The 14,858-nt window shown below is 38.1% G+C and overlaps 1 protein-coding gene across 1 annotated transcript in view; it reads left to right on the top strand.

Annotated features, from left to right (window-relative positions):
- CDC73 (cell division cycle 73) overlaps positions 1–14,424 on the top strand; it is an 85,045-nt gene extending 70,621 nt beyond the window's left edge. The window contains exons 14-17 of the mRNA XM_052653707.1: positions 5,009–5,170; positions 7,705–7,805; positions 12,962–13,103; positions 13,995–14,424. Of these exons, the coding sequence (XP_052509667.1) occupies positions 5,009–5,170; positions 7,705–7,805; positions 12,962–13,103; positions 13,995–14,031 (442 nt within the window). The 3' untranslated portion in view covers positions 14,032–14,424. The remainder of the gene's footprint in view (positions 1–5,008; positions 5,171–7,704; positions 7,806–12,961; positions 13,104–13,994) is intronic.
- The last annotated feature ends 434 nt before the right edge of the window (positions 14,425–14,858 follow it).

The following is a 14,858-nucleotide window of genomic DNA, read 5'->3' as shown; positions in this document are numbered from 1 at the left end:
GCTTTAACATTCTAAGTAACAAAATTAAGGTTCTATTATGAAAGTATTAAGAAGTGCTTTGACATTTAGAAACATGATCTTGAGAGAAGTTTCACTGGGCCCATGAGCTTATTTAAAATAAACTGGTTGGATGGTGCTTGTGATTTTGGCTATGACAGTCCTCACATAGGGCAGAGTTCCAGCGGGGAAAGATTACACAGAGGGAGTGCTCCAGAGATAGACTGAGAGTTCCCCTTGCATCAGTCAAGCACTGTTCAGCACATGTTTATGGGGGGCTACTTAAGGCCTGGGAAAGAGCAGTCCTGAACTCACACTGGACCATGAATGCTCCATGTACCCAGCTGCCACAGCGGTGCAGAATGCTTCAGCCACTTTGGAAACCTGTATAGGAATTGATTTATTACATTGAAGGTGTTATTGCACCATCTTTATAATAGCTTACTTTTTGATGGTCAGAGGTCAGCTGTGATAATCAGTACTTGGAAGGATATCTGCTCTGTCTTGTTAAAGGTCATTGTAAATCTGTTTATCTGCTATACCTAGGTGTAGATTTCTTACGTACCCCTCCGTGGGATTCATCAGAATTGAATCTGTGGATCTGTGTTTTTCATCAGCTCACAAAGTCTTGGCTCTTAGCACTTTAGACAAGACCCGTTTGTTTTCCCTTCTTCCCTTTCTTCTCCTCTCTTCTTTCTGGAACTTAAATGAGGCCTACTGTAGACTTTCTCATTTCATCATCTGTGTCTGTAATACAGTTCTGCTTTCCTTTTGTTTTTCTGTCACCTGCATTCCTGATCATTTTTGAAGACTTTAACTTCTAGTTGTCTGTTCCTTTGGCTATCTCCTAGTGTGATGTTGTCTATTCATTTCGTTTTAAAATTCAGATGTCTTATTGTTTCTATTTTAGAGGTTCTATTTAGTTCTTTTTCAAATCTTTGGTGCTCCTTCGCACCCCCTTGCCTTTTTTCAATAATTTCTTTTTCCATCTACATACTTGTAGGCTTGTTTCACAAGTTTGGTCTTTGGTAGCTGCATCATTGGAAGTCGTTACTAATCGCTTTCTTTTATCTGTTGTTTCATTCATGATACCTTGTTTCCTTGTGTTTTAAGGGGTTTTTCTTTTTTCTCTTAACTGTTCATTTAGTGGTTTTCTTTGTTTTCATTTTTGTAATTTCTGTTCATGCTCCTTGGAATTTTTTCTTATAGAAATTCTTTGAGTTCCAGAATGAAGATTTGCGCGCGCGCCCCCCCCCCCCCCCCCCCCCGCCAAAAAAAAGAGGTTTAATTTCCTTTGGTCCACAGTTGGTATTTTTACATTATTTCTTGGTCCCAGGGCTCCTGGGCAGGGCCTCTGGGTGGGGGTCCCTATGCAGTACTTGGTGGGGGAGTGAGGGGAGCGGGGGCTGGTTTTGTCTCAAGCACTCAGAACTCCACTGTCCTGCCTGGGCCTCAGTGTCCCCACTAGGCCCCTGGGAGGGGCCAGGATTGGTGGTTTGAAGGTCCTCGGGAAATCGATGAGACATAAAATATTTTGGGACTATGGCCTTACCTTCTCTCAGCATCCAACCCCCCCCCCCCACCCCCGCTTCCCCCTCCAACACACACACTCCCCTGAACAAAGTATTTTCATTTCACTAAAACTGCCTGAAACTTCTGTGGGTACAGAAACCACAGACTGATTGGCAGGAAAAAGTGGGGTAGATGTAACCGGAAACTACTCAGGGCCAGTTCCCCTCCCTGCCTTGGTTTCTTTTCCCCCCTAACCTAACAAGTTTGGCCCAGAGTCTGCTGGGAAACCTGATGCCTGGAGCTGCCCTGGTAGGGACCCCCACCCCACATGCATCTGGCTATGGCCTTTACCCCTTTCCCCCAGACTCTTAACTGGTAACACTCTGACATGTAGAAAAACAAGACAAAAAACAGGAAAACCCATATAGGGCAATGATGTGGGAAGACAACCCACATGGGTGTCTCAGGAGCCCGCCTCTTCCTGTAGTAGAGGCGGCACTCTGAGGGCTCCCCTGGGCCTGGCCCTCTCTGGCAGTTGCTGGAGCCCCATCGGCCACTGGGCCTTGAGGGCAGTACTTGGGGTCATATATCTGCTGGCCCAGGCCAAAGACCTGACCACTTTGTTTGGCTCCCTGCATGTAGCCCATCTACAGGGACATGGAGGGATTGTCACATTTGTCTGTCCCCAGCTTTGTGTTGCAAATGTGCCACCGGGTCCCTGGAGCCGTTGTGCCCACCTGGCTGTCACACTTGTTTGTGCTCATCTGGAGGCTGGTGGTCAAGTGGTCCATGGGGGCAGGATATGGTTTTGGGGGTCATACAGATGCAATCTGGTGCCAGAAGCGGTCATGCCCGACTGACTGGCACATTTGTTGGTGCCCATCAGGAACCCAATGACGCACTGGACCACCTTCATGGTGGCATCATCAGTCTCACCCCTAGTTCTCCCAAGTATTTGATGCCAATGTGCATGCTGCTCTGCATCCCCTTTGTCTTGGCCTTCCTGGCCAGGGCAAGAAAGAGACACCTACACCTACATCAAGTTCCCTGCTTTCAAACAGGTCGTTAGCTTCAAACAGGTCGACAGGGTTCATGCCGTAGCTGACCGTGGCCTTGAAAAGGTTGGAGAGGTTTTCTAGCTGGTGCCACTTCTGCGTGGAGCGGTTGGTCTTAGGGATTGATCCCAGCTGCAGTTTATTCATGCGTGTGCACAGGATGATCCCGTCCTTCAGGCCCTTCTGGAAGTCCGGGTTGATGGAGAGGCCGGTCAGTCCTCTATCCAGCTTCGGAGCTCCACCTCCTCCAGGGTCAGTTTTGGACTGGAGCTGGTTCTTGACCGTGGCCGAGATCCTGTGCGAGGGCTCCTTGTTGGAGTGCGTGGGGTTTAAGATTTGCTTTTGCATTTGATAAGCACCTGGTGGCATAGCCAATCCAACATTGATAGCTTCACGTTAAATTCTCAGTTTGAGGTTTTTTTTAACAGCAGATATTATTGCTAATTTTTTTTCCCCTGCAAATTTCAACTTCTTTTATTTAGAAGAAAGGAAAACTGTATTTTTAATCTGGGAAATACTGATGAAATTGTTCATTTTTCAAAATGATATATAGACTTAAAATCTGGAATTTGTGTAATGATATCTCATTTGCATTTTATATTATACTAAGGAAATTATTTTAGAGATTTGTTACTTGTTTAAACAGCGGTGACTTTAATCATATTACCCATACTCCTTCATAGTTATAGAATGTTAAGTGGAGTAAATAAATAATGGTAGAGTCGGTGGATGTCAGAATATTTCTCCAGATTGCAGATATCCATCCAGTCAATTGTGCAGTTCTGGTTCTTTTTGTTAGATAATTTTTTGTGTTAAGTATTAAAAATCAACTCAAAGTAGCTTTATTGTAAAAATAATTGGCTCAATGTAACTGAAAAGTCCTGGCTTCTGACACAGTTGAATTCAGTGCTAAATGAAATAAGCAGGAGTTGGTGTCTCCATCTCTTAGGCAGGTTCTCCTTCTTCAGGGGCAAAGATGACTTATCAGAAACTCCAATTTACCAGTCACCACAAAGAGACAGTGCTCATTTCCCAGTAATTCCAGCAAAAATCCTGGGATTAAATCCTGTTTACCTGGCGTATACAGTGTAACAGGTGTATTTCTGAACCAACCACTGTGGTCAGGGTTGTTAATTTTTGCTTTAAATCCAAATGAGGTCCAATTTAAATTCTGAGATTTGAGTTTTCTTTCAGTTGTCAGGGTGTTGGTTAGGGCTGAGATGAGGTTAGGAAAATGGGTGAGCAGTAGGTTTATTTCTGGTTTACATTATATTGAACCCCAGAGGCCTAACTTTATGAAAGAAGGAATTTCTGTTAGATTCTCTACCTTGAGCAGAATATGGGATTTGTTTCCTCTTCCAAGAGTCTAGTGAAGTAAAGTAAGAGACAAAACTTAACTTTAATTAGTTTGCCACTGCCTTCCATGGGTTGAAGTCTGCAGTGTTATCCTGACCTTTTTGAGTTTCATTCTTTACTCAGTTCTCTGGCCCAAGGATTCTTTACTTCTTGCCAGCTAGCTCAGAGATGCCTTTAGAATGTTCTTTATAATTTATTCCACATTGAAAAGCTTTCTGACAATTTCTTTTAAAGTTAAACATACCCTGCGATCCAACAGTTCCACTCATAGGTATTTATGTAAGAGAATGAAGTGAAAACATATGTCTGTAAAAAGGCTTATACCAGAGTGTTTATAGTAGAATGTATAAACAGATTGTGTCAGATTCATACAATAGAATTTTGCTCAACAGTAAAACAGAATGAACTGCCAGTGTGCCCCTCAGCATGGATAAATGTCAGAAACGTTAGATTGAATGAAAGGAGCCAGGCATGGAAGAGTACATTCTTGTGTGATTCCATATATAGAATTCCTGGAAGTCACCTGTGATGATGGAAAGCAGAGTTGTGTGGTTGCCTGTTGGGGAAGAAGTGTAGAGATTACTGAAGGGTGCAGGAGGAAATTTCTCTGGTCTGTTGCACGTGTTCTATATCTTGGTGGGCGTGGTGGTTACCTTGTGGAAAGGGGTATTTGGTGACACTCCTTGATGGATTGAATCACCTATCTATATCTAGCCGCATCAGCTCCATTTCAAGTGATCTTTGATTTATAGTAAAATTTCCCTTTTCTTAGCATTTGAGAAATCAAGGATTAGTGTGGTTGTGTATGGAACCATTGGGAATGCTAAGTGTCACACTAACACACACAAATTGCATCTGAATGTGAGATTCTGAATGTGAGATTCACACACAGCGACTTCTCACGTAAGTGAGCTTGACTTCTGTTTGGCGTGCAAAGGAAAGACCCATATTCTGTATATGCAGATTGAGTTTATTTTTAAAATAATGTTTTTGGTTTAAAACTATCATTTTAAAAGTAATTTCAAAGTACAGTTTCTTTTCTCATTTAAGATTGTTGTGGAATCATTTTGTCTCCTGTTTTTTAAAAGATTTGTTCCATCAGATGAAAAGAAGAAGCAAGGCTGCCAACGAGAAAATGAAACTCTAATTCAGAGAAGAAAAGACCAGATGCAACCGGGGGGCACTGCCATTAGTGTCACAGTTCCTTACAGAGTAGTCGACCAACCCCTTAAACTCATGCCTCAGGACTGGTGAGTTAATTGATGCTTTTACATAGTCCTTCATTTGTTGTGTAATTAACAAATACCAAATTTTATCATGAATTCGAGATATTGAATTCTATCCTTGAAACCTGTGTTAGTATCTGATTTAGTCGTCAATAATATTATCATTCTAGTATTAAGTAAATATAATTTGGACGTCTATAACAAGAAGCATAAACTTGTGGAAAACAGTGAAAAGTTTTTCCACTTGTCCACTTATTCTGGATCAGCTTTTGGAACAAAACTTTCAAGTAGACTAATGTTTTAGAGAGCCTATATTTTAGATTTTTGGTTTGGAGAATTCTAATTTTCCTTGGTAAAGAAATGGTAAGTGAAAGCATTGTTACTTTCATTGTGAGGGGATAATTTAATGAAAATAATAACCTCATCGTCCCAGTTCAGCTCTTTTATTGAATTAAAATATCCTTTAATAAAATATTGAGCTATTTATAATATAAAGTGCCTATATATTCAAATACATGAATTACCTTAAATTATTTCATTAATCTAAGCCAGAATAAAAATACATAGTCCGAGTGTGCGTTTCTCTGATAGAGAGAGTGTAACACATTGACTCATTACCCGAAATTTACCCTTGACGTACTCATTAGTCTTCAGATATTAGAAAATCAAGCCAGTGAGAATACTAGTATGTTAAAGATTTTAGTGAAGACTCAAGGGCTGTCCTATTAGAATTCTGTCCTAGTACCTAACAGAGATACTTTGAGTTACATATGAAGTATAAGAAGAGAATTTCAGGTATGTTTAAACTTTGTAATAAGTAGAAAGGTATGTCATTTGTACGTTTGCACAGATTTGCAGGGAGCAGTCATGCAGGGTGTGCAAGTGCCGTCACTGTGCATTGTGGTGCTTTTGTATATTAGCTTGGGCCCTGGCCATCAGTGTCAACCTAGGGAAAGTATTTTCCTTCCCTTTGTTCTTCTCTTCTCTGTTAATTGTCCTTTTGGGAATTCACTGGGAGTAGTATTTTTATTATCCTGCTTCCCTGCTGACCCTGTGAGACACAGAAGGATCTGGGTGACTTCTATCTGACAAATTCCCTTTTGTTTGGCAGGCACCTTTGTCCTTCAACTAGTGTGTGCTGCAAGTTACATCATAAAATTGAGAGGCTATTTAATAGTGTGCTCCATTCCCAAAGATGGTTTAGGTAGTGTGGAGCATATATCCTATGAAATTTTTAATTTAAGATTTAATTTTAACCATAAGAGCTTTTGAGCTGTTAAGAATTTTAAGCTGTGGCTTTTCACAGTAACTATGTTGTTGTAGGTCTTTAACTTGAAGGTAACCTTGGCTTAATATTCTCTTGGATGCGTAAAGTCTCCATCTAATGCAGTGATTATCACAGTATGGTCTGTGGTCCTCTGGGCATTCCCAGGGCCCTTTAAGGGAGTCATGAGGTCAAAACTGTTTTCCAGTATAACAGTGAGTTGGCTGTTGTCATGATTTATCAGTCCCCATATAGGACGGTAGCATGACCGGTCATTGATTCTCCCCTCTCTGTTCACACCCTCCTTTTCTCCACGCTCTTGCTCTCTCCCCACTTCCTGCCTCCTGGTCTCCAACATACTCTGCTGTTCTGTAAAATAGGGGTAATAGGTTACCTCACAGGATTATTTTGAAGTTTAAATGTATAGACATGAGTAGGCTGTGTAGACCAGCACTGGCACATAGTGAATGCTTGTAGTAAATCTTACAATGTTGGTTATTATTGTTAATGTTATGATTTTGTTTCCACTTCTTTAGTTGTAGGCTTAAACTGTTTATGGTAGTTGTTTTTATTGTAATTTCTCAAGTTAATTAATATTTTGTAAACTAATGAAATGTAAGGCCCCAGAAAGAGATTTGTGCTTTTTTTAGGAAAAGGAAGTTAAATGTCTGGGAAAAACAAGTTGCTTTAGCGCACGCGCACACACACACACAAAATAGAGAATTCAGAGTGAGTGAAATAGTTGTAAAACAATTGAAAAAGTTTAGGTGGTTTCTATACTCAGATTATTTTCCAGATAATCAGAAGAACTCAAACTAAGGTGTTGGAGCTTTAGTGAATAGTGAATTCAAAATAGTGAAATACTGTAATTTATGATATTTTTAATTAAACATTTAAGATGTGTTTGAATTGTAAATGATTTTAAAACTAACTTTTTCAATTAACAGATACACTATTGTTCCCTATTACATTAGAAAAATAGGCCCACTAATTAACAGATCGGGCAGAGATAAAAGGCTGAAAGGATCTCATGTAAGGACTGTGCATGTAATTATGTTTAAATGACTTAGGTGTTGAAAACAATATATGGGGAATATAGCAGTCGTTAACACACTCTGTTGCTGTAACATAAAGAGAATGGTGGACGTGCAGCACTGTGTTTCCCCTCACAGACGTGTGGACAGGAGACTCCACTGCAGGAGTGATGGTGAGACTCGTTCCCTAAGGGTTGTAGTAACTGAGAATGCCTGAGCCACTCAGTTTCCGCTCTCCCCTTCCTCTTCTCCACTAACAGGGACCGGGTTGTAGCAGTTTTTGTGCAGGGTCCTGCGTGGCAGTTCAAAGGTTGGCCGTGGCTTTTGCCTGATGGATCACCAGTTGACATATTTGCTAAAAGTAAGATTCTCTTTATTTTTTCTACCTATCTAATGTAGAAATGTTTTTGCTTTATTATTTAAGAGAAAGAGCCATCTATGGCTCTGCACATGTGATGTGTATATCAAAGGATTCTTATTAAGTACCATATATTTTTACTTTTAAACACCTGTGAAATATTTTAAAAGCCTTTTTTGGAATATTAATATTTTCTGTGTATTTATATCTAAAAGTGAATTATTGCCTGTGTTTCAACATTAATAATTACTTTGTAGGTTGCTTAGAAATCATTAATCTTGTTGTGTGTACGTACATGTAGAATTGATCGCCAGTCTTTAAATAGGCTGACTTTTGCTGAACTAACAATGCCACTTGACTGTTGGCTGCTGTTCCTGCTGCCTGAAATGGTTGCAGCAGAACTGGCCCTTTTCTGTTTGTTCAGGTCTCAGCCAATTACTCTCTCCTTTAGGGAGCTCCCTCCTCTGACCATCCTGGAAGTAGCCATTACTTCCTCCTGGTGATCTCATGGTAACGTTCGTTGCTTGACCTGACCTCATTTTTATATCTGTATTGTAAGTCCTCCGTGGCTGTCATGCCGTTTCTAGGATGTGAGCAGCGTGGTCTGACTCACTGACTCTCGTGTCATCAGCACAGAAAGGAGCACGGCATTGGGAACCATTTTGTAGACACTTGTTAAATGTGTAGATTTCATGTATCATATCTTTCATTGATCACATTTTGGCATTATTGATACACCAAAAGAAGAAGAATTGAAGTCTGACTGAATAGCAATTCCATGAACTGTAGCCTGTCAGGCTTCTCTTGTCTTTCGAATTCTTCAGGCAAGGGTACTGGAGTAGGTTGCCAGTACCTAGGGGATCTTCCTGACACAGAGACTGAACCTGGGTCTCCTGCATTGTAGGCAGATTCTTTACCATTTCAACCACCAGGGAAGCCCTTTTATACGTACGGATATTCAAATTATTATTTAATTTGAGTCCCCAGTGAAGTTAGTATCAGTAATAAAATCGTATTTTAAAAAGCATCCTCATAAACAAGTACGTTTGTTAGAAATAACAACTTTAGTTATTTTGAATGTAGATTGTGCTACTGTGAAATCCAGCTGTTTGTTGTTTTAAATAAAGCAGTTTAGTTTTTGTCAGTGGTGCCACCATTCTTTTAGGCCAAAACCTGCCCAAGCTTGAAAGCTTTTAATCATTATTCTCCTACCTTCATTCAGTTTTTAAAATGAATGCTAATATGACTATAGTTTTTTTTGTTATATCTAAAACCTGAGTAATGCACAGATATGATAACTAGAAGTCAAAGATACAGAGAGAGTGGGAATTTTAATGAAAGCAAAATGTCACTGAACACTAGTTTTGTTGTGTTTTACCTACTTGCTTGCCTTGTTGACTAGTACTGTAATAAACAATGGTTAGAATGTCTTGAAGATGAAAATACTCTCCAAATTTCATTAAGAACATAACTTTTAATTGGGTTTTGTTCAGATCATTAGTCTTCAGAAATGTAGATAAGGACTTAGAGATTTTTTTTAAATGAACAATTATGATTTTCTTCCATGAATTATTCTTTCTCGTAAACCTTCCTTCTTTACTTAACCAGCATTTAAAATGAAAGTACTCTTGCCCTTCCATCTAAAACACATGGAAGAAAAACCCTTTCCTCTTCCCTCACCTTTTCTTCTAGCTTCCTCTCCTTTCCCTCCACAGCCAAGTCTTTAAAACAGTTGTCTTGCTTTCTGTTTGATCGCAGGCAGCTGTGGTGGTACCTGCTCACCCACTGAGCTGCTCCCACAGGGATCCAGATATTGGCTACTTTTGGTCTCCTTATCATATTACTCTTCATCCATTTCCTCTTCTTAAAATGTTCTTTTCTGAGGGCTTGTTACATTTACTCAGACTCTAGCTATTTTTCCTCTGGCTTTCAGTGACATCAGTGACATTTTTGTGTTCCCACTTCTCTCCTGCTTTAATTATAGACACGCACTCGAGGAGATCTGGTGGCTTCCTGTCACCATCTCTGTCCTTAGTTCTAAGTTATGTCTCTGGCTGATGTTCTGGGCCTCTCTGTCTCACCGATGACCAGGTGGCTCCCTGTGAAGTCCCATTGGTGCATCGGGCTCTGCCTCTTCTGAGAGGAATCTGTTGTCTTATGTTCTCCATCCTCCCCAGACTGTTCTTTTCCTCAGTGTTTTTAGTAATTTGCATAAGCCAGAAACTTAGAAATATGTCATCTCCTAGCTTTTAGCTGGACTTCCCTGGTGGCTCTGATGGCAAAGCGTCTGTCTACAATGCGAGAGACCTGGGTTCGATCCCTGGGTTGGGAGATTCCCTGGAGAAGGAAATGGCAACCCACTCCAGTACTCTTGCCTTGAAAACTGCACGGACGGAGGAGCTGGTCTCCTTGCTGTAAATTAACTCTTGAGTGTTGTAGCTTCTCACCTTTCCCCCAATCTACATGGAAAATGATAATATCTGTATAGCATAGGGGTAAACTGAGGGTACTTGGTAAAAAAATTATTTTCTTTGTGCTGCATAATAAAATAGAGAGGTTTAGAGAAGATCTTAGATATTAAACTCTATAAAATTTTGCCAAATAAAATCTTTTCAAAATTATGAGAAATTTGAGCTTGATACTGATTTTTAAAAATACTGTTTTTTAGGCTTCAAGTCCAAGATTTTTAAATGACAATTTCTTGAAATTTTTTAGTTATCATTGAGAAATTTTTCTGATTTAATAATCTTCTCTATTATACTGCCCCTTTGTGATTTTCCATGCCATCATGTATCTACCAAAATGGTATATAAGAACACCTTTTCTGTTTCTTTTCTTTGTTTCTGCAAAAAATGTATCGACAACAGTCATGTAGTTTGCAGAAAATGAACAACACATTTTGTAAGGTTTTGCTTTAGTACTCCCAGATAACTGTCTAGTTATAAAAGAATCTTATTTCTTCCATTTTTGGTGAGGCCTAAAAACTATGTCTTTTTCTGAGTAAGAAAGATATTTTATGGTGATGTCTTGGTTTAAGTTTGCTTGCCACCATTGCTTCATGCTAATAAGATACTTTGTGTGATGAAAGAAATTGTTTCCTCATTTTGTAACATAAACTTTTTGAACTCTGATATTCAGTTTTAATTTAAAAATTATGTATTCTGTTGAATGCTATGTAAACTGTATCTATTGAAATTAGTAAAGGGGATTATTGGCCCTTGTGACTTTAAATAAGTCATTTAAAAAATTACAACTCATGTATTTTTAAGAATGATTCGAAACAAATGAGAAGATCGGAAAACAGAAACATGTAATGAGCAGAGTAGAGAGTACTGAATAGTGACTTCATTTGATTTAAAATTTTAAAGAAACAAATATTTTCTCCATATATAATAAGTATTTTGAAAATGGCTTTTCTGAATCCATAACATACAGCCCCTTTAATGAACTGGTTTAAATTGATTAATTTGAATTAAATTCAGAATAATATACTCAGTGAGGAGAGTATAAAAGCAAATACTTTAGCAAATAATATACTCAGGAGAGTATAAGAGCAAATACTTTAGCAATAATGTTTATGTGTTTTTTGGGCTGTCGGAGGGTCACAAATGGTTTATTTTGTATTTTAATCAAGAATTAGACCTTGATTAATTATTAACATCAAAAGCCAGTAAGCCTGCAAATGATATGGAACAAGCAGTCTATAAAGAGCTATTAAAAACAATTAACAGTCAATCATTTTCTCTTTAGAAACTCCTAATTACTAGATCATAATGGTTATAGTAATGTTTATATCTTGAATGTTGGAAGAAAAAGTAAAAAAAGGAAAGAAAAGCAAAATGTCCTCCATGTGCACAAGTAAAACTAACACTCCACTGATGATAAACTGATTACAAATACCACTAGTGATAAACTGCTGAGGATAAACTGCTATCTATCCAACCAGGTAGATGATCAAGGAGGAAGATTCAGAGTCAGTGTTTTGTGGTCAAAACCTATCAACCTTGGTAGCATACATTTGTTGGGAAGTTTTGTCCTAGAGTCTCTAATCTCCCGAGAGATAGCTTTTGAAAGTGAAAATAATTTCACCTTCTTGCTTCAAACTACCCAGTGGTTTATTATCACATTTGAAGTAAAATTCAGATTTTTTTTTTTTTAATCATGGCTGAGTAGGATCTACACGTAGGACATTGCCTACAGAGAGTTGTTCTTGGGTAGGGCATTCTGAGCTTGCTCCTGCCTGAAATCCTGTTTCTCAGGATCTTTGCTAGACTCTTTTCATATCAAGTAAATATCTATTTCCAGGTCAACTTCTCTAGAGACCTTCCAATTCCTCTTCCTTTTTCATCATTTCTTACCATGTCCCATCATTTCTTACCATGTCCCACTTACTAATTACCTCTTGAATCTTTCCTGTCATATGTGTATGTTCTCCCCAGTAGAGCAGATCTGTCTGTCTCTCCTCTAGGTTTTATACCATATCATTGGTCTCTGCTAAACACTTTGCAGAGTGGGTCGTCATATCTCTTAGGCAACCATGCAAGCTCCTTAATGTGGCCTTTAGGACCAGCATTGCTCAGAACCTCTGTGGGCTTATCCTTCATCCATTTCCCGTGTTACTTTGCATGACGCAACTTTGTTAAATTTCTTTAGTTTCTAAACTAAACTAGTTTCTCTTTGAACATGCTCTTTTGTTAACTGGGTCACTTTTGTTCTGTGTTTGCCTAATTCTTATGCCACCCTATCTATCCAAGCCTTTTCTGAATCCCGTAATCTGGGTAAACTACTCTCTGGTGTTTCTGTGATATTCTACTACCTTTATCATGCTGTATGTGAGTAGGCATTTTCTTCTTATCCTTCACTGGATCGTACGCATTTTATTTTACTTCATTCTTCATTGCAGTCCCCAGTGGCTGGTGTGTATAAGCCTCAGTAAATTTTTGTTGAATTAAATGTTTTGGGGGATACTACAGTGCTTAGCCTCTATTTTAGAGATCACTTAGGTTGTAATGAAGCTTTTTCGGTAGAAGAAAGATTGAACTTTGTTTTCTTTAAGTTTTTTTGGTTAATGTCTGTGGTTGGTTTTTTATTCCTTAATAAAATATTTTTATAATGTTGATTGCAGTTTGAATAAAGAACGTTATTTCTCCTGCTTCTAGTTAAAGCCTTCCATCTCAAATATGATGAAGTTCGTCTGGACCCAAACGTTCAGAAATGGGACGTAACAGTATTAGAACTCAGCTATCACAAACGTCATCTGGACAGACCAGTTTTCTTACGATTCTGGGAAACATTGGATAGGTAATCATGATCCTAAAATGCACGTACTTCTGCTTTATTGCAGTAGTTTTCCTGTCTCTCGGTTGTATTTTAGGTTCCTTAAAGTTGTGAACCATATCCCGCAGCTCCCCTTTGAAACATTGCCTAATTTGATGTTGATCTAAAATAGGTAATTAGCAAAGTATCTTTGTTGTATTGACTTTGGAAACAAAGGGAGAAAGGGCTTAAAGCTTAGTAGGGAGAACACTAAACCTGAGTTCAAAGACTCAGATTTGGTCTTGGTTTTGCAATTTGGCTCTAATGAGCCCTGTGACTTGTCTGAACCTTGTTTTCTGTCTATCCAAGGAACTGGCTTTAAGCAGTCCTGTCATTTTTTGATAGGACCTTTCGAAAGGTTTCTGACTCAAGGTATGGGTACCTGGTAGCTCGTGAAAGGAATTTGGTTTTTGAATTTATCTTAATTACTAGGATAAATTGTTTTTTTCTAAAGCCCTTTACAATAATATCAGTTTTATAATTGGAAAGTAAGGACAGCGTATGATCACAGTACCACTGAACCTGTTCTCGTTTGAGGTACTTTCTAAAGCCTGTAACTTTCTTGGGTGTTTCCTCAGAGACAGAGATGATTGAGATTACCCAGTGGTTGTAATTGATAATATATTAAAGAGAATCATTAATTATCTTAGCCAGAAGCTCTTACATTGTAGAAATTAATAAGATGAATGGTTTTTCTGGCTTACTTCAGAAATCTTTATATTCCCAAGGGTTACAGTATCTACTTTTTAGAAAGCAAAACATCCTTTTCCACTGCTGATTTTAAGCTTTAAAAATACCAATACTTATTTTTACATGTAGTATTCTAAAAATTCTAAAATTCCTATAATCCTTATGACCTATTATAATATTTTTCAGGTACATGGTAAAGCACAAATCTCACTTGAGATTCTGAGTTACTTGTTTTCTTGCTTTTCTGGAAATCTGAATTAAGACGATAACACCGTGGATACACCATGCTCTAAAGACTGGGACTGAAGCTTTATGAATTTATCAAGAACTTAAAAATGAAGAAGGTCACGGATCGATCTTTTATAAAACCTTATTTGATGATTTATGCTTCAAAGGGATGATGCCTATCATCCATATAAGCAAACTTTTTGGCTTACAACTATTTTTTTAATATTAGTCTTCTAGTCTGTAATGGAAATTGTATATTTTGATAGAAGTTTTTTCTCCATTGGTTACATTAGCATCACTTAAAATTTGTTTCTCTAGAAAATAAATACAGGTTACAAATGTGTGTATATGTAGAGGTTATAAGGCTCTCTAAGCCATCTTGCTTCTGATTTTTCATTGCTCTTTAATTCCTTTTATTGAAAATACTATGTTATGAATGGTATTAAATTTTAGTCTCTGAAACTTCAAAAACCAAGCAAAGGGATGTGACTATTTTGAATGAATCAAAATGTCAGCCTGTATGTATACTATACTTTCTCTTTATTTAAAAAGGAATAATGAAAAATCAAGAACAGTTCTTCAGCTTTGGTTGAACTGTTCAGTTTTTCAAGACTTCTTTACTTATAATGAATACATTGAATGAATGTACATTCTTCTCACTGACTTTGGTAATTGTAAAACTTTGAGTGATATATTTCTATCTGTGATATCTTTCCACTTGAAAAATCTCAAAACACAAGATTAAAAACCTAATAGGCTATAATACTTTTTATTTTGGGAGCCAGAATATGATTCGGGGGAAAGAAATGTATAAGTCCTTCT

Source organism: Budorcas taxicolor, chromosome 16 (assembly GCF_023091745.1).
Source record: "Budorcas taxicolor isolate Tak-1 chromosome 16, Takin1.1, whole genome shotgun sequence".
Lineage (NCBI taxonomy): Eukaryota > Metazoa > Chordata > Mammalia > Artiodactyla > Bovidae > Budorcas > Budorcas taxicolor.
This window is presented reverse-complemented; position numbering and strand designations above follow the sequence as displayed.